Below are 22,752 nucleotides of genomic sequence, written 5' to 3' on the forward strand. Positions count from 1 at the left end.
AAGATGGCGGGGCCGTACTAGCGCTGCTCTGTTCTTATTGATTCTTCTTGTCACGTGTGTGAGTGGCATGGCTTCTCTCCAATAGCCTTGCAGCGTTCCTCCACGTGACTTTTCCCTGGCGCTGAGTGTGGGCGGGACATCCGTTGCTCTGCTGCTGCCTCTGTGCTGGGTGAGTGTGATGTGCGCTTATGATATGACTTCCTAGATGATGGAGTATGGCTGTTCCTGCACATTAGCATTCATTATGGGTCTCTGTATCCACACCACTTAGTTTTTATACTGGTTCTTACTGTTCCAGAAGCCAGCATTGGCATCAGGCTGCCCTGGCACTCAGTGCTGTCCATGATCCTAGGGGCAGTATAGGTTTAGTGTTATGAGTGACCCTATTGCAGTGGTGGGCAGGTGCAGGGTGGGCATCATTGGCTTGCATACTCTATACCGCTGAGGTGGGAGTCATGCAGCACCGCTAAAGGATTTCTGCAGGCTGGCACTGTTTGGTTATCCGCCACGCCATGCCGGTGTTTGTCACCAAACGAGGCTATCCACGACGGGTACCTGTGGTCATGGTGGGTGAGCCCAGCCTTCTGGCTATGGGGGCAAGCGGTTAGAGTGGCATACCCCGATCACACACAGGCTCCATCCGCCATGCAGAAATAGAGGACATGGACAGATGGACATATTCCAGCCTCCCCTGTTCTCCTCCCAGGACCCCGTTATTCAGCTGCAGATGTCCTGCTTTCTCTCGGAGGGTTAGCGGGGGCACTTCTGTGTTGTAGATGGTTCCCCAGCCTCCCAGCACTGGAGTGTCTCCAGCACTACCTCCGCTATGGCTGAAGGTCTATATCGCTGCTGGTTACTTTGTGACAAATTTCAAGGGCTTGTCCAATGGAAACACGTTATCACCTGTCCACGGAATAGGGGATCACTTACTGATCGGTGGGTGTCCAACCACTTGGACCACAGTGATCAGGAGGACGGGGACTTATGGGCTTCAACTTTTAAAATGGAGTGTCAGATTGGGCGCCTGATGCCTCTTCATTCATTCTCTTTGGAGCTGCCAGAAAAAGCCCCTTAGGGAACAAAAGGAACGCTGGTCAAGCATTCACACTACTGCTTCACTCAAAAAGGGGCTTTACATGCAACAACATCGCTAACAAGATGTCGTTGGGGGTCATGGAATTCGTGACGCACATCCGGCCTCGTTAGCGACGTCGTTGCGTGTGAAACGCAGGAACGACCGTTAACGATCAAAATTACCTAACCGTTGATCGTTGACACGTCTTTCCTTTCCTGATTATTATTGCTGTTGCAGGACGCAGGTTGTTCGTCGTTCCTGTAGCAGAACACATCGCTATATGTGACACCGCAGGAACGAGGAACCTTACCTGCAGCCGCCCGCAATGAGGAAGGAAGGAGGTGGGCGGGATGTTCGTCCCGCTCATCTCCGCCCCCCTGGTTTCTATTGGGCGTCCGCTTAGTAACACAAAACGAACCACCCTCTTAGGAGGGAGGCGGTTCGCTGGCTACAGCGATGTTGCTAGGCAGGTCAGTTTGTGTTACGGGTGTTAGCGATGTTGTGCGCCATGGGCAGCGATTTCCCCGTGAACCACAACCGACGGGGGCGGGCGTTTTCACCAGCGACATCGCTAGCGATGTCGCTGTGTGTAAAGCCCGCTTAGGCCTATGTGTCCATGGGAGCTCGCACCTGCGGATTTTTCCTCGGAAAACCTGTGGATTTATCTAGATTTTCTAGATAAATCCGCAGGTTTCAGCATGCACAGAAACTCTCCATGTTATCCTGTGGGACATGGGGAGTTCTGTATGAATGCTACAGTATATGTGGCTGCGGAATATGCTGCGGATGTCTCGCAGCCGCACGTAATAGCATGTCAATTCTTTCTGCGGAAATATCTGCGGAAATCCCAGCCCTCCACTATGGAGATAGAGGCCGGGACTTCCGCAGGTAAGTCGCACGAATGTCCGCAGGTTTATTGCAGCTATTTCGCTGGAATCCCGCAGCTATGTATAGCTGCGGATTTCGGGGATCATCTGCGGGAAACCTGCGTACATACCAGCGGGTATATCCGCAAGTGAAAGCTCACGTGGGCACATAGCCTAAGGGGGATAATAGTGCTCCGTTCTTCCAAACCAGTGCAGGTCCCAGTGGTCAGACCCCCACCCATGAACAAGTAATCACTACTGATGAGCGCACTACCTTGTTTAGGTGTTCAGCAGTCGTAATGAGCAGTTGGATGCCCGGCGAGGCGCCAGAGAAAAATTGAAACCAATGGGGAACTTCCCCATTGACTTTAATTACACTCAGTACACAAGTTGTGCCCATTTGAGCATCCAACTGCTCAATACGAGTACTAAGCATGGAAGTGCTCGCTCAGCACTAGTCACCACTTATGGATAATACATAAAAGTCCACTGGAGAACTGATAAGTAGACCATAAGTACCACTTCATCTATTAGCCATCATGCAGGGAAGCTGCAACCTTCAGCCATGGCCAGTATCATTACTTCTTCGTTCCTGGACAAGGTACACATTGCAGATCACTATTCTGCCAATGTATTTCTCGTATCCCCTATAGGTAATTATTTATTATGCTTTGGTTATATAGCGCCATTATATTCCGCAGCACTTCACAAACATTATCATTGCATCCATTGGGGCTCACAATCTAAATTCCCTATCAGTATGTCTTGTGAGTGTGGGAGGAAATCAGAGAACCCAGAGGAAACAGACTCAAAGACGGGGAGAACATACAAACTCCTTAAAGATGTTGTCCTTGGTGAGATTTGAACCCCGGACCCCAGCACTACAGGGCTAACCACTGAGCCACTGTGCTGTCCCTGGTAATGCTTATAAGGCTTCATTTTGGTTTTCACATATGAGTTCATGCAGATGATTGATTGCTCTCAATCAGAGAAAAAAAATTATAATTTGGTAGTTGTGATACCTTTTAATGGCTAACTAAAATAAAATGGTATTACAAAGCAAGCTTTCGAGACATCTCAGGTCCCTTCATCAGGCATGGTATGACAAAAAATCTGAAGAAACACAAATATATACACAGGGCAAAGGCATGGCATAATAAAAGGACATTTAAATAAACAAACACTGAGCTTAGAGAGTGAATACTTAATTTGCTTTGATTAGTGGTGTGAAAGGTTTATTGTCCCAATATCCATGTAGGATCCTAGGTCTGATGCTCTGGAGCAGACTCCTCAGATTTTGTAGTGAGTCATAAATCCTCCTAAAAGGGTAAGTCCTGTGTCAACAGAGTTAAAGATTTTAATGAATTTGTACTCCCAGACTTTTCGATGATTTTGTGGTCTGAAATTGCCTTTTAATATGATGACTTTCATGTGGTTTATGCTGTGTCCTGAAGCACAGAAATGTTTGGCCACAGGTAAATGAGTTTTTTTGTCTGTTATTGTGTGGCGGTGAGATCTCATTCTTGCTCTCAGTCTTTGTCCTGTTTCTCCAACATAGAGGCCCCCAATAGGACATATAGTGCACAGGATTAAGTACACCACGTTTATCTATGCAGATAAAACTCATGCTCTTTATAGTCTATAACTTGTCCAATTGTGATTGGTGCTGGTGACTTTGATCGGACACTCCAATCTATGGACTGTGGGGCACTCGGACAGCACACTGATGCCATCATGGTCTCATCCCAGCACTGTTCATTTTTCACGCTTGTTTCATGGGAGACGTTTGCGAAACCTCCATCAGTTTCTGGTAAATAGGAAAAACCGATGCTCTGACCACATACTGATGGAATCAGTCCATTGTTTATGTGCAAGAAAATCACTGTGTGTAACATGACATGTAAGGAAACATGCTCTAAATTTTTTCTTTTTTATTTTATTTATTTATTTATTTTTTAAATAAACATCCCATCTCTTCTTTTGTTCCCCTCTGCAGTCTCTAGCTTCTTTTTCAATCTTTTTTTTTTTTTTGGGAGGGACGGGGGGGGGATTGTGTGTATTTATGCTATTATCTGTATCTGAGCAGCTCAATGTTATCCTCCTGCAGAGAGTAGTATATCTCCTCATAGACATACTACAGATCCTGAAAGGGGTTTTGTACAACGAAAGTTCATTTTAATAAAAAAAATCTTGGAATAATAATAATTTCCACAATTGGATGTGTTTAATAAAAATGTTCCTGTGCTGAGATAATCTTATATGTGTCCCTGCTGTGTAATGGCGGTGTCTGACCGTACAGGGACATAGCCTGATCATAGCACATCTCCTGGGCCGGGGAGGAAGTAAGGCCGCACTCACATCAGCGGTATTTTGCCGCAAAACCGGATCCGTCATAAATGCATTTCGGTTACATTCATTTACAATGGACTCGCGGCAAGATGTGGTCACATGCAGTTATGTATGCCGCACGCAACCGCATGTGACTGCATCTTGCCGCGAGGCCATTGTAAATGAATGAAACTGAAACGCATTTATGACGGATCCGGTTTTACGGCAAAATACCACTTTTGTGAGCGCGGCCTAATAAAGTATATAGACATCACAGCACTAGATCATAGATGATTCTTTCTGTGAGGTAAAACTGGCTATTTTTAAAAAATGTTTTACCTTTAAAGAATGATTTACTATCCCGTTCTGTAATATCTGTATACTTTTTTCTTCCTTCCCTGTTCAGGAGATGTTCTATGATCAGACCATATCCCAGTATGGTCAAATTATAAGTAGACGAACAGCACAATAACATTTTATGTAACACATCAAATTGTGAAACTTATTATTATTCCAATATCTATTGATTAAAATCAGCTTTGTTCATGGGGAAGACGCCTTTTAAAAAGCCACCAATCATTAACGTGTGAGAAATGGCGTTCTGGAGGATAGTTTTTGGCTTCCGTTTGTAACTGCCATAGAATACTCGTTATCATTTGCCCTTTTAGGAACTTTTAGGGCTGCTTCTCACTTGCAGGTTTCTCGCAGTAGAGCAATGCGAGAAAATCTCGCATTGGAATAATCCGACACATGTTAGTGAATGATTCAGCTCGCATTGTGATTTTTTTTTTCTCAGTCCAAATCGGACTGAGAAAAAAATTGCAGCATGCTGCTTTTTTGCGAGTTTCTACTGCGAGTCTCTCCAATGCAAGTCTATGGGAGCATGTAAAAAATCGGATGTCACGGGACAGCACTCACACCATCCTAGTGACATCCGATTTTCTAAATACATTTCTCGCATGTTTCCTAAAACACTGGAAACAAGTGATGTCTCCCAATGTCTGTCAATCCCTATCTCTGTCAGTCGGTGTCTCCCTCTCGGTCTCTATTCTATCTTTGTCGGTCGGTCTGTCGGTCAGTCACTATCTCTGTCCCTCTCTCTCTGTCCATGTCGGTCTATCCCTCTCCCCCCCTTCCTCTCTCATACTCACCGATCCCCGATCACCAGCGCGGCGCTGCACGGCGCCGTTCACACTGCTCCGGCGGCTTCTCCTCTTTTGAAAAAGCCAGGCCGCTCATTATTCAATCTCGTATTCCCTGCTTTACATGCCCCCACGCTGAGTGACAGCTGTGTCACTGCAACCAATCACAGTAGCCGGTGGGCGTGTCTATGCTGAGCAGTAAAATAAATAAATAATTAAAAAAAACGGCGTGTGGTCCCCCCCAATTTTAATACCAGCCAGATAAAGCCATACGGCTGAAGGCTGGTATTCTCAGGATGGGGAGCCCCACGTTATGGGGAGCCCCCCAGCCTAACAATATCAGTCAGCAGCCGCCCGGAATTGCCGCATACATTATATGCGACTGTTCTGGGACTGTACCCGGCTCTTCACGATTTTGCCCTGGTGCGTTGGCAATCGGGGTAATAAGGAGTTAATGGCAGACCATAGCTGCCACTAAATCCTAGATTAATCATTGCAGGCGTCTATGAGACACCCCCAATGATTAACCTGTAAATTAACGTTAATAAACACACACAATGAAAAAATCCTTTATTTGAAATAATAAACAATAACAAAGACCCTCGTTCACCACTTTATTAAGTACCCAAAAAAAACATCCTTGTCCGATGTAATCCACGGAGGTCCCTCGACGCTCTCAGCTCTGCTACATGAAGGTGACAGGAGCTGCAGAAGACACCGCCGCTCCTGTCAGCTCCACGCAGCAACTGAGGTGAGAAGCGCGATCAGCTGATGTCAGTCAGGTAACTCGTGGCCACCGTTGGATCCTCCAATAGTGACAGCAAGTCGCCCGAGTGACAGCGATGAAGTCACAGGTGAGTTGCCGTCACGGGGGGAGGATCCAGCTGGCCGCGGGTAACCTGAGTGACGGCAGCGCTAATCGCACTGCTCAATTCAGTCACTCTGGGGATTAGCGGTCACCGGTGAGTCGTTCACGGGTGACCGCTAATCAGGACGCGACACAGACAGAGCCGCGGCATGACAATGAAGTCGGGTGAAGTTCACCCGAGTTCATTCTGATCGTGCGGCTCTGTCTGTGTCTGCTGTCATCTGCCATTCAGCACTGCTACATGGCTGTCCGTGGCTGCTTTCAGCGGCCATGTAGCAGAGCTGAATGGCAGATGACAGCTGCTGAGAAAAAAAAGGATCACACACGGATCACACACGCATTGCACACGCACTGCAATCATGAGAAAAATCTCAGGATCGCAGTGCAGTTGCATTGCACTCTGACCTAACGTGAACTAAAATCAGCCGAGTTTTTTTTCAGCCAACTCGGACCGATTTTACTCACATAGATGTGTTTCCAGCCTTTTAGTGATAAACATTTTGAGTTTCCCCTCTATTCTCCAAACAACAAATATCATTGGGGTTCACCGGAGGGTGTGTGTTGGATTTGTGGAGATTGAAGGAAAACCCCGTCCTTCAACATTAATGCTCATATTGTGCACAACCCCATGTTTTTATTCAGAAACCCATTTTTAAGAATTTCCCACAGACTAAAACTAAAAATAATACCCCTATAGAAAAAGACACCCCAACCTACACCTCTGGGAGATCATGTGTTCATCCATTCAGCTTTATGCAAATGGAAAAAAAATATAACCTTTGTATATGTATGGCTTTTTCTTCTTTTCCATAAATGATCAAATAGGAATGTTTTAATTTTTATTAATGTTTGTAATTCTTTGTTCGTTTAGATAATGTCTTTACCAACCGGAAGAGGTGGGCAACCGGCGAGAGGAGGTCAGACAACTGCTGTGCAGACGACCTATCGGCCACAAAATGTCAGGCCAACCCAATTACAGCAATCTACTGGACAGTATTCCTATGATACACAAACTACTCCACCTCCCACGTTTTCTAGCCTACCAACCACTAATTACATGCCTCCAAGACCAGATTACATGTGTTATCCGCCTCCTGTTACTCCACCAACACAAAGTACAATAAGCCAATGTCTTCCCAGGCCTACCTATCCTGTCAGGCAAAGTTACCCAATGCCACCTTGTTTTCCTCCTGTTCCACCTTCTACACTTGGGCCAAGTAACCCGCCACCTGCTGGTCCCCCAACAGCACAAAGCACTTATCCTTACATGGTGCCTCCTCTAATGCCTCCACCACCCATTATGCCCCCACCATTGCCTCACGTAAGCTATCAACCAGTATATCCATCCGGGTATCCGCCACAATCTTTTCCACCACCACCACCACCACCTCAGCCAGTTTCTAACTTCAGTAGCTACCAACAGAATTCAGCATCTTTTCAAAGCAGCAGCCATTACCGACACACTAGTCATAGTCAGTACCAAGCTGATAAATCGCAGAGTGACCGACGAACGCCAGATAGGGGGAAACACTACGATGCTCATCGACACCGAGAATACAGTCATAGCGAACGACACCGTTCTGAAAAACATTGTGATCGAAGAGATCGTGGAAGGAGTCCTGACCGGACAAGAAGACCAGACAGCAGTCGACGGAGATCAGACTATGAATACAGTAGGACCCCATCTCGCGGCAGGACCCCTCCACGACATGGAAGTTATGAACGTAACAGGTGGGTTAGAATACAGTATATTACCTTTTAGAGGTCCTACCTTTCCAACAAAACCTTTTTTTTTAACTTTTGAAAATATTTATATTAGTTATGTCCTATAATAGACCGTATTTAAAGTTGGGAATATAGATGATGTCTTATCAAGAAAAAATAGTTGGTGCATTTGCACCCCAAACATTTTCCCTTGAAGTGCTGAATGAGTGGTAAGATTGTGTTCGGCTTACTTCATTCTCCCATTAATTCCCTTTTGCCCAATCTTCTTTAGCTCTGATCTCTGAAAAAAGTCTATGAAGGGTATTTACCATGATTCTGTACCACTAATGGAAGTGTGAGTTAAAACCTCTTTTTAAAAACCATCCCATCTAGATCAGATTTTTCTAAGATGAATATGTGTATTTTGGCCTGGTCTTTGAGACCATCCTCATATTAGAACATGTTTTTTGCTGTGATTTTGGGTGCTGGTCTGAAGTTTCAATGTTATGGTAATTTTTTGACACATATACAGTGGAACCTTGGTTTACTAGAACAATCCATTCTGTGAGTGGGCTCGTAAACCAAGTTATTCATCTTGCAAAGCAAAATTTCCCATAGGAAATCATTGCAATGCAGACAATTCGTTCCCCAACTTGTGCAATGTCCCATCCTGTTGCCCTATTGTGCCATTCCACACATACAAAAACACACACACATATTATGCTCACCTTACCTTCCATTCCCTCGGCGGCCTCTTCCCTGGTTCTTGTAGTCCGCAGGTATGTTGATCCGCTATCGCGACTAATGCAGGAGCTGCCGCTGTCAGCCCTTCAGAAGCAGACGTCATATGCATGAGCCACTTGCCTCTGATTTGGAAGAGCCAGCCCCTGCATCGGTCGTGATGGTTACCAGATCCACATACCTGTGGACTACAAGAAGCAGGGAAGAGGCTGCTGAGGGAACGGAGGGTAGGGGAGCATAATGTGTGTGTGTGTGTGTGTGTGTGTTTGTGCGGACTGCAAGAGCAGGTCAGTGCGCGATGAAAGTATGGAACCGGAAGTGTGTGCGGTGAGTATTTGCTCATACAGCAAAGCATTGCTCGTAAACAGAGTTACAAATTTACAGCAAGCTTTGCTCGTATAGTGAAATACGTGCTCACCTTCTGCTGGAAAAGTTGACCAGCCTACCTTTAGACCCACAATGAGTGGCTTACTCCTTATGGGAATACTAGTGGACAAATTATGTGAGCAATGTGTGGAGATATTGAGCCATTAAAGGGCAGTTGCCATCAAAAAATAACTTTTTACTTAAATCAGAATTTTTTGTTACATTTTTCCTGGGGGGGAAGGTGTTTTGTCTCCTAATACCTGTGTTATAAATAAAACCCCCTGAAATCGTGCAATTTTTGCTCAGGTCACTATAGAAAAGCCATACAGTATTTTAAAGAGGTGGTCCAAAGAAAAAGTAATTTTCTTCCTAAATCCCTATCTATTTAGCATCATAATCTAAACTATTTTGTACTACACTGCCTAAAGCTGGGGTCACACATAGCGACGCAGCAGTGATCACGACGGGTGACCTGATCTTATCAGGATCGCTGCTGCGTTCTTACATAGTCGCTGGTGAGCTGTCAAACAGGCAGATCTCACCAGCCCCCAGCCAGCAGCAACGCGTGGAAGCGATGCTGTGCTTGGTAACTAAGGTAAATATCGGGTAACCAAGGAAAGCACTTCTCTTGGTTACTCGATATTTACCTTAGTTACTAGCGTCCACCGCTCTCGCGCTGCCCGTGCCGGCTCTCTGCACTCCTAGCCATAGTACACATCGGGTTAATTACCCGATGTGTACTCCAGCTACGTGAGCAGGGAGCCAGCGCTAAGCGGTGTGCTCTCACGCTGCCAGTGCCGGCTCCCTGCTCACGTAGCTGGAGTACACATCGGGTAATTAACCCGATGTGTACTCTGGCTAGGAGTGCAGGGAACAGGGACCCGGCATTGGCAGCGTGAGAGCGGTGGACGCTAGTAACTAAGGTAAATATCGGGTAACCAAGGAAAGGTCTTCCCTTGGTTACCTGATGTTTACCTTGGTTACAGCTTACCGCAGACTGCCAGAAGCCGGCTCCTGCTCCCTGCTCGCTTCAGTTCGTCACAGCGATGTGTGCTTCACAGCGGGAGAGCGACGAGCAAAAAATGAAGCAGGACATTCAGAAACGACCAGTGACCTCACAGCAGGGGCCAGGTTGTTGCTGGATGTCACACACAGCGACAGCGACGGGACGTCGTTGCTACGTCACAGAAAATGGTGACGTAGCAGCGACGTCGTTGTCGTCGTCACTGTGTGTGACACCACCTTAACTGTTATTCTATTTGTATCCCCTCCTTCCTATTTGGTGACGCTTTGTTTGAGAATCCCAGTGCATGCAGGGATACTCAAATATGAGCATCATCAGTGTACAGAAGCTGGCACAGCCTCTGCAGTCTCCCTGAAATATTTAATCAGTGACACACGATTCTTGGGCTTGGCCAGTCTCTACGCACTGTGCGATGTGCACAATGACAGTGCGCTCTGTTGTTGGCTCAGATCAGCAGTAACAAGCCAGCAACATGGCATTGTCAGAATAGCTGACATGCAGAGACCAGCGTCGCCCCCGCAAGAGATATCACTTGTCTCTGCACATTGGCTATTCTGAAACCGCTGGTTCCAGCTCATTGTTGCTAATCTTAGCCAACAACATGCTTCCTTTCATTGAGGGGGCAGAGGCTGTGGCTTTCTCTGCCCCAGATGAGGCTTCTTTTGAGTATCCCAACATCAACTGGGATACTGAAACAAGCGTCATCAAAAAGGAAATGGGGAAGAAAAAAATAGAATAGTAGATAGTATAGTTAGGGAACGGTAGGAATTGTTATGCAAGTGTATTAGAATTTTTTTTGATTATGGCATTGAATAGAAAGGGATTTAGAATTAAATTGACTTTGGCCTTCAGACTACCCCTTTAAAGGGAACCTGTCAGGTGCAATATGCACCTAGAGCCGTGAGCAGTTCTGGGTGCATATTGCTAATCCCTGCCTAACCGTCCCTGTATTAATTTTTTTTATAAAAAGTGTTTCTAAAGATTGTATATCATATGCTAATGAGCGCAGAGACTAGTCCCAAGGGCGTTATTTCCTGCACTCATTCTGCCCTCTTAGCATGTTCGCACGCCCACAGGGGTGTACTAACATGCTATTCAATTCAGCATCACCAGTGTACCTGTGTCCACTGAGACCATTAATCAGAAGTCCCGGCACTTCCGGTCATGCACGCGATGAAGCTGTCCCAGCTTCAGAAAGGTCTAGTGCGCATGACTGGAAATGCTGGGACTTCTAATTAGTGGTCACAATGGACACAGGTACATCACCACTGATGATGCTACATTGATTAGCTTGTTAGCACCCCCCTGTGGGCGTCCTGCCATGCTAAGAGGGTGGAGTGAGCTCAGGAAATAACACCCTTATGATTAGTCCCTACGCTCATTAGCATATCATATAGGATCTTTAGAAATACTTTTTCTGAATATCTCTTTACTTAGGGGTACTTCTCACATAGCGAGATTGCTAGTGAGATCGCTGCTGAGTCACGGTTTTTGTGACACACCAGTGACCTCATTAGCTATCTCGCTGTGTGTGACACTGAGCAGCGATCTGGCCCCTGCTGTGAGATCGCTGCTCGTTACACACAGTGCTGGTTCATTTTTTTGGACGTTGCTCTCCCGCTGTGAAGCACACATCGCTGTGTTTGACAGCGAGAGAGCAACGATCTGAATGTGCAGGGAGCAGGGAGCCAGCGTCTGACAGCCTGCGGTAAGCTGTAACCAAGGTAAATATCGGGTAACCAAGGGAAGCCCTTTGCTTGGTTACCCGATATTTACCTTGGTTACTAGCGTCCGCCGCTTTCACGCCGTCAGTGCCGGCTCAATGCACAAGTAGCCGGAGTACACATGGGGTAAATAAGCAAAGCGGTTTGCTTATTAACCCGATGTGTACTCTGGCTAGGAGTGCAGGGAGCCAGCGATAAGTGGTGTGCGCTAGTAACCAAGTGCTTGGTTACCCGATATTTACCTTAGTTACCAAGCGCAGCATTGTTTCCATGCGTCGCTACTGGCTGGGGGCTGGTCGCTGGTGAGATCTGGCCGGATTGACAGCTCACCAGCGACCATGTAGTGACGCACCAGCGATCCTGACCAGGTCAGCTCGCTGGTGGGATCGCTGGACCGTCGCTAAAGTGTGACAGTACCCTTATGCTACTAGATGCAGGGACGGTTAGGCAGGGATTAGCAATATGTACCCAAAACTGCTCATGGCTCTGGGTGTATATTGGACCTGACAGGTTCCCTTTAAAGTGGTAGTCTGAAGGCCAAAGTCAATTTAATTCTAACTCCCTTTCTATTTAATGCCATAATCAAAAAAATTTCGAATGCACTTGCATAACAATTCCTACCGTTCCCTAACTATACTAACTGCTATTCTATTGCAGTGATTAGCAATAGGCACCCAGAACTGCTGGCTATGGGTGCAGGTTGCACCTGACAGGTTCCCTTTACTTCCTTTTGTTTCAGCATACTACACATTTACATGGCCACAATGGTCAGATCCCCACCCTGTCACTTGTATTGTATTGTTTATTGGGCCTGTTGAATGTCATTGTGAAGAGGTGAATCCTGCATTTCAGCTGATACCTGTCATTGTAATCCCACCATTGATGTCAAGGAGCCTTGCTGCAAACCCTTCCAGAAAGGCAATCTGAAGTCTAAAAGCCGCAGTGGCCAGTGTGACAATTGCAAGATTGCTCATTTTTGTTTTATAATAAAGATAGTAATAAGATATAAAGATCGCTCTTTTTTTTTTAATTACTTGTACCTGATTTAAGCAATAGGTCATTTTCTGACGTTATTCTGCCTTTAAGATCTTCTGGGATATTTTACATTGAAATCTGCAGAATTATGAATGTGGCTCTGGAATATTTTACAGGCTCGTACCAAGAAGTGCACATTTTCTTGTTACTACAGACAGTGCAGTTTATTTCTCTATGGAAACTATACAATGGAGGACATAGGCTTTCACTTATTGGAGTTTATGGATCCACATCCACTAGTGTTTCATGTTTTGTTTCATTCTCTACCCATAAAGGGACAGGCACAGGCATCGGGATAGCCGAAGATCACCAAGTCCCGACAGAAGTTATAGGAAGAGGCCGAAAAGGTAAGTGCTATGGCTCCAGGAAAGCTGTCAGCACATTCTCCTATGAAGCTGAGCTGCAGTTTGCTGGAGAAGGTCCATTTTACTAATAATATATTCTTGCCTGGAAAAGACAAGTGATCAGCTCCCACGTGTACATAGCACACTTCTGTCCTTACATGTCCTACTTCCAGTATGAAGCCCACTCACATGCTGCAGAAGGAGCCAAACTAACAGCTGTTCACGGAGCTAGAAGAAAACAAACCTGTGTTTAGTCACATATATACATCTCAAATGGCAGGCAGTGTACAAACTGTGTGTATTCACTACTTCTGGTGCGTTTATACCACCGAGCAGCCAATCAAGGGTCATGATCAGGCTGTTTAGTCAGAACAGAAAGTTCGGTAATACAATCATTCAGTGTGCGCAACCTGCCGTTGTTCTCTGCAGCACATCATGCAATGTACACAGGATGATGTGCTGCCGAGAATGATGAGTTTTACGCAAGCTTAAAAATCATTTCACCTGACAAACGAGCGTTCTGCTCATTCGTTGGGTGATCATTCTGCTCTTTTGTTGCGCGATCGGACCACCTGTTTACACTACACAGTTGTCAGGAAACAAGCTTTTCTCGGCATGCTCTTTTCCTGATTATCAGCCAGTGTATATACACCCTTAGGGTACGTGCCACGATCGTGTTTCAGCTGCGTTCAAAACTCTGCGATGTACAGTGGATGGGATTTCTAGAAATCCAGTGCCCACTGTATGTGTGCTTCCCGCAGTGTAAATTGACCTGGGGTGTGGCTTTCCGAGCCGCAGCATGGCAATTCTTTGCTGCGGACACACGAGTGTTCTCCACAGAGAGAACACAACGAGAGACCAGAACTGCCCAAACCCAGATCCTGTGGAGGAGACTCGCGGCCCCCACAGGCCAGGACCCACCGCATCCAGGACGCAGCAGGTCCTGATCGTGTGCACATACCCTTATGGTTTTCGCAGGGTCATACTGATTTTTTTAGGAAACAATTATAAAACCTATAGTGTATCCTAGGACATTTTCAGGTTTCTCATTTTGGTTTTGATGGTCAATGCAATATTTACTTTATGAATTCCTCATTCTACAGTTACAATCACACACCTGTATTGTCCGTCTCTCGCAGCCCACCATACAACGACACTTGTAGACTGTGCTATTGCATGTATATGATTTTTCTATAAAAATCACAGTATGCGTTAGTGTGGTTCAGTTTACAGACCGGACTCTTGCAGGTAAATAGCAGCAAGCTCCTGTTTCAGCCCGCTAAGTAGGCAAGTGCATGGAGCTGTGAATGTGGCTGGTCTGCAAAGCTTAGTGCTTGTCTAAACTGAACCCAATGGTGGTTTTTCATAATAATGATAATAGTAATAAATCCAAAAATATGAACTTTAAAGGGCATCCGATGTCTGATAGATGCTGCCCAAACCACAGCCAACATGAAGTAGAGCCTGGCTACATGACTGCAGCTATATATATATATATATATATATATATAATATATAATACTATATGTGCACTTGCTTTCTTTATCGTTCCTTTGGGAGACCCAGACCATGGGTGTTTAGCTTCTGCCTCCGGAGGACACACAAAGTACTACACTTAAAAGTGTAGCTCCTCCCTCTGAGCTTATACACCCGCTGGTGAGCAGACCCAGCCAGTTTATCGCTTTGTGTTCAGGAGGCATACATCCACACATGCATTCTCATATGATTTTTTTCCTTTTGGAATGAGATTGAAGAAGTGCGGGTCCACGTCTGGACCTCCGGCATGTCCCTTCTCACCCCACTGTGACGGCGGTGTTGTAAGGTTGATTTCAAAGGCTGGGGCCTTACATGCCGTGCTCCTTCACCATCCCTCCTGGGCTCTGGCTTGAAGTGGGAGCCAGCACGGTTTCCCTGCCTGACAGGAGACCGGTCTCCATCCGCAGCCCTTCAGGACCCTGCTGGACCAGAGCACTCATCCCCAGGGACCTGGCCCTGCGTCTCAGCAGCTAAGTACCTGAGACGTTTATATTTTGGGGGTCCCTGTACTTTATTGTTGGGGAGAGTGTGCTTACTGTATTTATTGGCATTTCCGGCGGGTTCTCTAGCTGTCGCCCGAGAACCGCGCCGATGGTGCCTGCGCGTCGGCCTCGCCGCTCAAATTTAGGCCCCGGCTTTGCCGGAGGCCTAGTTTCTGTTCTCTGCCCTCGCATGTCATTCATGCAGAGGGACAGGCTCTGCTCCTCCCGGCGGCTGTTCTGCACAAGGGAGGGACACTCCCCACTGCTGTGTGTGTCTCCTCCCCTGTAGGTCTCTATGGCCCTCCAGATCCCGATCTCCAAGCCAAGTCCCGCCCCCTCTCTTCGCTCCGGCGGCCATCTTCTCAGACAGAGTTCACTCGGCGCTGGTCTGCACTCTGCATCCCTGCTGAAGTGCTGTGCTTGGGGGTCCGGGCTTCGGGATCTGGAGGGCACACAACACCGCTCCAGCGGTCTGGTAAGCCACAACCGGTCTCTGGTTGTGGACCTCTGTATATACTCTCTGGGATTCATTCTCTTGCAGAGCCCCCACTCCAGCAGCATGTCTCACACGAGGAGCAAGGCTCCAAAGCTTTATTCTGTATGCGCTGCATGTAAGCTCCTGCTGCCTGAACCGAGCACCTATCCTCATTGTGATGTCTGCTCTAACTTGGAGGTGCCACAGCCTGGAGTCTCACCCCCAGTGGTCTCTCAGGCTGCTCCTGCTCCTGTGGCTGAACCCCCGGCTTGGGTAGAATCCTTTTCTAGGTCTATCTCCCAGTCCTTTGCTGAGTCCATGGGACTTCTGTCCAGGACTTTGATAAATATGCATCAGCCCCCTTTACGGGGTGCCCCTACTGCTATGGGTCCCTTAGGTTCGGAGCTCACAGAGGATTCATCATCAGGGCCCAGAGCCCGTCCTCCTAAGAAGAGACGCAGGGTTCCCTCTCCCTCCTCCTCCCGCGGCTCTGATTCAAGAGCTGACTCGCAGGATGAAGAGGATGCCCTTACAGGGGGCTCGGAGGCTAACTCCATGTACCCCATTGATCTGTCCGAGGATGACTCAGATCTTAGTGACTTGATTGCTTCCATTAATTCTGTACTGGATCTCAATCCGCCAGTATCAGAGGAGCAACCTTCTCTGGCAGAAAAGCACCAGTTTACCTCGCCTAAGAGAGTAAAGAGTGTGTTCTTTAACCACTCCAGTTTTCAGGCCGCTGTGACCAAACCCAGGGCCTGTCCTGACAAACGCTTCCCAAAGCGTGGTTCTGATGACCGTTTTCCCTTCCCACCTGAGGTGGTCAAGGAGTGGGCTCAGTCCCCAAAGGTAGACCCTCCGGTGTCTAGGCTCTCAGCCCGGACCGTTGTGTCGGTGGCTGATGGCACCTCCCTTAAGGATTCCACTGACCGTCAGATTGACCTTCTGGCCAAATCCGTGTATGAAGCGGCGGGGGCTGCGTTTTCCCCGACTTTTGCAGCAGTGTGGGCTCTCAAAGCCATCTCTGCTTCTCTAGAGGAGATGCATTCCCTCACCAGGGACTCTATGCCCGAAATGGTTGTCTTAACTTCCCAAGCTTCAGCTTTTTCATCTTATGCCATGTCTGCCATGCTGGAGGCTTCTCACCGCACTGCGGTGGCTTCGGCTAATTCCCTCGTTATCCGCAGGATCTTGTGGCTTCGAGAGTGGAAGGCAGATGCTTCTTCTAAGAAGTACCTTGCTGGGCTCCTTTTTGCTGGGTCCCGGCTGTTCGGAGAACAGCTGGATGAAATTATTAAGGAAGCTACTGGCGGGAAGAGTACTTCCATGCCACAAACCAAAACCAGGAAACCTGCCCAGGGTAGGAATCAGTCGAGGTTTCGTTCCTTTCGTTCCTCCAACTGGTCGTCCTCTAAGCCCTCGGCCTCGTCCACTAACTCAGCCAAGGACCAGAAATCCAACTGGCGCCCAAAAGCGCGTCCACAGAAGACCGCAGGAGGTGCTGCCACTAAGGCAGCCTCCTCATGACTCTCGGCCCGCTCCGGCGACGTCCTTAGTCAGTGGCAGGCTCTCCCACTTTGGCGACGCTTGGTTTCAACACGTCTCCGATCAGTGGGTGAGAGATATCATCTCCCACGGCTACAGGATAGAATTCTCTTCCAGCCCGCCAAACAGATTTTTTCTCTCAACTCCCCCTTGCTCCAAGGCCGCCGCCTTCTCGCAGGCCGTGGCAGCCTTGCAGGCCAACGGAGTGATTGTACCAGTTCCCGCCCGGGAACGGTTCAGAGGTTTCTACTCAAATCTCTTCCTAGTTCCCAAAAAGGACGGTACCTTCCGGCCCATCCTGGATCTCAAGCTTCTCAACAAGCATGTTCAGGTGCGGCACTTTCGCATGGAGTCCCTGCGATCAGTCATTGCCTCAATGACCCAGGGGGATTTCCTGGCATCCATCGACATTAGAGATGCCTATCTGCATGTGCCAATTGCAGTTTCACACCAGCGTTGGCTACGTTTTGCAATAGGAGAAGTTTATTTCCAATTCGTGGCTCTCCCCTTCGGGTTAGCCACGGCCCCTCGGGTATTCACCAAGGTCATGGCAGCAATGATTGCGGTTCTGCACCTCCAGGGGTTGGCAGTGATTCCTTACCTGGACGACCTTCTAGTCAAGGCTTCATCCAGCGCAGACTGTCAGCGGAGTGTCTCGCTCACTCTCGCCACTCTAGCCCAATTCGGGTGGCTGGTCAATCTGCCCAAATCCACTCTAACTCCGACCCAGAGTCTCACGTACCTAGGGATGCAGTTCGAGACTTTGCCGGCACTTGTGAAGTTGCCCTTATTCAAACAGTAGTCCCTCCAGCTAGCGGTGCGCTCTCTGCTGAGGCCCCGCCGTTATACCCTCAGGCGTCTGATGCAGGTGCTGGGTCAAATGGTGGCGTCCATGGAGGCTGTTCCCTTTGCCCAGTTCCATCTGCGCCCCCTGCAGCTGGACATTCTCCGCTGTTGGGACAGGCGGCCTTCCTCCTTACACAGGTTAGTGGCTCTGTCGCCACAGACCAGGAGCTCTCTTCAGTGGTGGCTTCGGCCCCTCTCCCTGTCCCAGGGGCGCTCCTTCCTGGCCCCGTCCTGGGTGATTCTCACCACGGATGCCAGTCTATCCGGCTGGGGAGCGGTATGTCTCCACCACAGAGCGCAGGGCACTTGGACTCCGTCCGAGTCAGCCCTTTCAATCAATGTGCTGGAAACCAGAGCCGTGCTTCTAGCTCTCCTAGCTTTTCACCACCTGTTGGCGGGCAGGCACATTCGAGTCCAGTCAGACAACGCGACAGCGGTTGCCTACATCAATCACCAAGGCGGGACACACAGCCGCCTGGCAATGTTGGAGGTACAACGCATCCTTCAATGGGCGGAGGACTCCAAGTCCACCATATCCGCAGTCCACATCCCAGGCGTGGAAAACTGGGAGGCAGATTATCTCAGCCGTCAAAGCGTGGACGGTGGCGAGTGGTCCCTGCACCCGGCAGTGTTTCAGTCAATCTGCCGCAAATGGGGCACTCCGGACGTGGACCTAATGGCATCCCGTCACAACAACAAAGTTCCTGTTTACATGGCTCGCTCCCACGATCCCCAGGCATTCGCCGCGGACGCTCTGGTTCAAGACTGGTCCCAGTTTCGTCTGTCCTACGTGTTTCCCCCTCTAGCTCTCTTGCCCAGAGTCCTGCGCAAGATCAGAATGGAGGGCCATTGAGTCATCCTCATTGCACCGGACTGGCCCAGGCGAGCTTGGTATCCAGACCTGCTCCATCTGTCCGTAGAGATGCCGTGGCATCTTCCGGACCATCCAGACCTACTCTCGCAAGGTCCGTTTTTCCGCCCGAATTCTGCGGCTCTCAAATTGACGGCGTGGCTCTTGAGTCCTGGATTTTGACGGCTTCTGGTATTCCTCCTGAAGTCATCTCCACTATGACTCGGGCCCATAAGTCTTCCTCTGCTAAGATCTATCACAGGACTTGGAAAATTTTCCTATCCTGGTGTCGCTCTACCGACCATCCCCCTTGGCCATTCTCCTTGCCGACCCTTCTGTCTTTTCTACAGTCCGGTCTGCAGCTAGGACTGTCCCTCAACTCTCTCAAGGGACAAGTCTCAGCTCTGTCAGTTCTGTTCCAGCGGCGTCTCGCTCGGCTGGCTCAGGTCCGCACCTTCATGCAAGGCGCGTCTCACATCATTCCGCCTTACCGGCGGCCCTTGGATCCCTGGGACCTTAACTTGGTTCTCACGGTTTTGCAGAAACCCCCCTTTGAGCCTCTTCGGGAGGTTTCTTTGTATCGTCTTTCACAGAAAGTGACCTTTCTGGTGGCCATAACTTCCCTCAGGAGAGTCTCGGATTTGGCTGCGCTCTCTTCGGAGTCACCTTTTTTAGTTTTCCATCAAGACAAGGTGATTCTCCGTCCGACTCCGGACTTTCTTCCTAAGGTGGTCTCTCCTTTCCACCTTAACCAGGACATTACCCTACCTTCCTTTTGTCCGGCTCCTGTTCATCGCTTTGAAAAAGCCCTGCATATTCTGGATCTGGTGCGCGCTCTCCGGATCTATGTGTCTCGCACCGCTGCACTTAGGCGGTGCACTTCTCTTTTTGTGCTAACCACAGGTCGGCACAAGGGCCTTTCTGCTTCTAAGCCGACCTTAGCCCGTTGGATTAGATCGACCATTTCGGACGCCTACCAGAGTACTCAGGTGCCTCCCCCGCCGGGGATCGAGGCACATTCGACCAGAGCTGTCGGTGCCTCTTGGGCTTTCAGGCACCAGGCTACGGCTCTAGAAGTCTGTCAGGCTGCCACTTGGACTAGCCTGCACACCTTTTCGAAGCACTACCAAGTGCATGCTCATGCTTCGGCAGATGCGAGCTTGGGCAGATGCATCCTTCAGGTGGCTGTCGCCCATTTGTGAAGTTAGGTTCTGCCTACTTCTTAGTTTTTCTGTTTATTTCCCACCCAGGGACTGCTTTGGACCGTCCCATGGTCTGGGTCTCCCAAAGGAACGATAAAGAAAAAGAGAATTTTGTTTACTTACCGTAAATTCTTTTTCTTATAGTTCCGTATTGGGAGACCCAGCACCCTCCCTGTTACCTGTTGGCAATTTCTTGTTCCGCGTGTTATCACCGGCTGTTGTCGTGGACAGAGTCTCCGGTTGTTCCGGCTCTTGCTCTGTTCTACTTGTGGGTGGCTATTCTCCTTCAGCTTTTGCACTAAACTGGCTGGGTCTGCTCATCAGGGGGTGTATAAGCTCAGAGGGAGGAGCTACACTTTTAAGTGTAGTACTTTGTGTGTCCTCCGGAGGCAGAAGCTAAACACCCATGGTCTGGGTCTCCCAATACGGAACTATAAGAAAAAGAATTTACGGTAAGTAAACAAAATTCTCTTTTTTCGAGCAAAATGCTGCTTGAAGAACCCACCAACTCCCAATCACCTGGAGTGGCATGGGAAGGAGTCCAGGTAGTCTCGTCTCTGTCTATAGTACTCCGCATGCCCCTCAAACTATATTTTGCTTGAAATGGCGAAGCAATCATGCAGCCATTCTCTGATGTAAGCTGCCCATGGCTTGGGTAGCATGAATAGACTGACAGGTTTCCTTTAATTTTCCAGAACATAGTTCATCTCATGAGTAACAGGCTAAGAACAAAGACTTTAGTTCAATGTACATGCATCGCCATCTATTAAAGCTGATAAAAATCATTGTGCTATATTATAACTCTGTAAAATCCCTGTTGATCAGGGAGGGTCTGGGTCCTAGGATCCCCACAGATCCCTGAAGCTGAAGAACGGAATTACTTGGCGTACGCATGTTAGTTTTGAATTCAGCCCTTGCACCTCTAAACGCACACCCTTCTTTAACTGAGCGACCGGTGGAGTTCTCCGGTCCCTGCCTCCCACTGATCAGCACGGCTTTTAACTATACCGTGTGAAAAGATGTTTAGGAGTTTACTTCCCTCGGCTTTTGCATAAGTTATTTATTTGGTTCCCTGCCTCATCGGAGGGGCAGGCTGTTGGTGCATCAGCCCAGCCCTGCCGGTAGACCTGTGTGCAGAAATGAGCTGTGCTGTCAGAGAGCACGACAATCGCTTGGCAGACAGATACTTTTTATGGGGTTAAATACCAATTCAGAAAGATATTCGGAGTAGGGAGTGTATTTTATGTGCAGTGTAACGTTGGTGTTCCGTTCTGAAAATGACAAATTATTTGTATATGTTTATAGTCGGTCCCCTAGTAGAGAGCGCAAGCGAGCAAGATGGGAAGAAGAGGAAAAGGACTGCTCCGAAAGTCCATCGTCACGCAAAGAAAGTAGTTATACTATGTTAAAAGACAAGGATCCCCTGGATGACAACCTGCTGGACAGAAATGATGAGGAGGATGAGGATTTGCTGAAACCTGTGTGGATCCGGTGCACCCATTCAGAAAGCTACTACTCTAGTGATCCAATGGACCAAGTAGTGAGTAATCGCCAAAGATCGTTGGGTTTTGTCTGTATTTACACATAAACACCTTCCTATTTTAGAAATGTTTTTGGTCTATTTGTATATAAATACTAACTATCCATTACTGCCCCATATTCTGTTAGTGGTTGGCATAGTACGCCCTGATTATGATTCTCTTTTCGGAGCATGATTCTAGAAGACGCCTCAGATGTCAGAGTATACTTAAAGGATGTATTTAATGTATTTCTGGAGGAAATGTATTCTGAGAAATGCAGTAACCTGTCTTATCCCAAACCTTTGTGTGAAGTGTTATCTAAGCAAGTGAAACAGCATATCAGCCCACCGCAAAGAGCTGTTCACAGGGAGATCAGTGGACCGTTGTGTAACACCCCAGCAGGAACAGCAGGCGGCTAATCTGGGACCTCATTATTATTGGGAGTGGACAGATAAATTGCTCCCAATGATGTGCACGTGTGTAAACAGGCAGAGAACTGAGAGAATAGGCATTTAAAACCATGCCTAGGGAGAGAAAATGACTCGCGGGAAGCTCGTTTTCTCCATTGTTTAACATAACATGCATTTTAAACATTCATCTTAGTACATACCAGGTTTATCGGAGAACTAAGGAGACTTGTAGTGTATCAGCACTTGAAAACCCCTTCAGTGCGTCTGGCCGAGGGAAGACATCTAGTTAGACCCTATTTGATGTACAGTTTTGAGATCTGGAAACATGATAAACTAAATGGGTTTGCCGGTTCTTTAACATTGATGGCTTGCCCTCAGGATAGGTCATCAGTGTCTGATCGGTGGCAGTGCGACACCCAGCACCCCTGACAATCAACTGTTCTTGGTGCCGCCACCGTCGAACAGAAACTATTCCGTTATGGAGCTGCGTAGCACAGCTCCTTCAACTGTGTAGTGGCCACAGCTAGGTACTGCATATCCGGCCTCGATTCAGATTTGTCAAAACTGAAGCAAGCATCCCAGTAAGAGATACATAACATAAATCAGGCTCTCTTTCTCATAACACTACTTTCTGATTGGGGGAAAAAACCTGCTGACAGATTCCTTCTA

At 48.0% G+C, this 22,752-nt stretch overlaps 1 protein-coding gene across 2 annotated transcripts in view; it reads left to right on the forward strand.

The window, feature by feature from the left end:
• Positions 1-124: 124 nt before the first annotated feature.
• Positions 125-22,752, forward strand: part of DROSHA (drosha ribonuclease III) — a 390,676-nt gene continuing 368,048 nt past the window's right edge. The window contains exons 1-4 of one of the 2 annotated variants that reach the window (XM_075314852.1): positions 125-169; positions 7,151-8,010; positions 13,149-13,220; positions 21,459-21,693. In XM_075314852.1, the coding sequence (XP_075170967.1) occupies positions 7,154-8,010; positions 13,149-13,220; positions 21,459-21,693 (1,164 nt within the window). In that variant the 5' untranslated portion in view covers positions 125-169; positions 7,151-7,153. Of the gene's footprint in view, positions 170-3,222; positions 3,269-7,150; positions 8,011-13,148; positions 13,221-21,458; positions 21,694-22,752 lie in introns of those variants that run through there. The other variant, XM_075314853.1, reaches the window with a different exon arrangement.

This window comes from Anomaloglossus baeobatrachus, chromosome 6 (assembly GCF_048569485.1).
Source record: "Anomaloglossus baeobatrachus isolate aAnoBae1 chromosome 6, aAnoBae1.hap1, whole genome shotgun sequence".
Classification (NCBI taxonomy): domain Eukaryota; kingdom Metazoa; phylum Chordata; class Amphibia; order Anura; family Aromobatidae; genus Anomaloglossus; species Anomaloglossus baeobatrachus.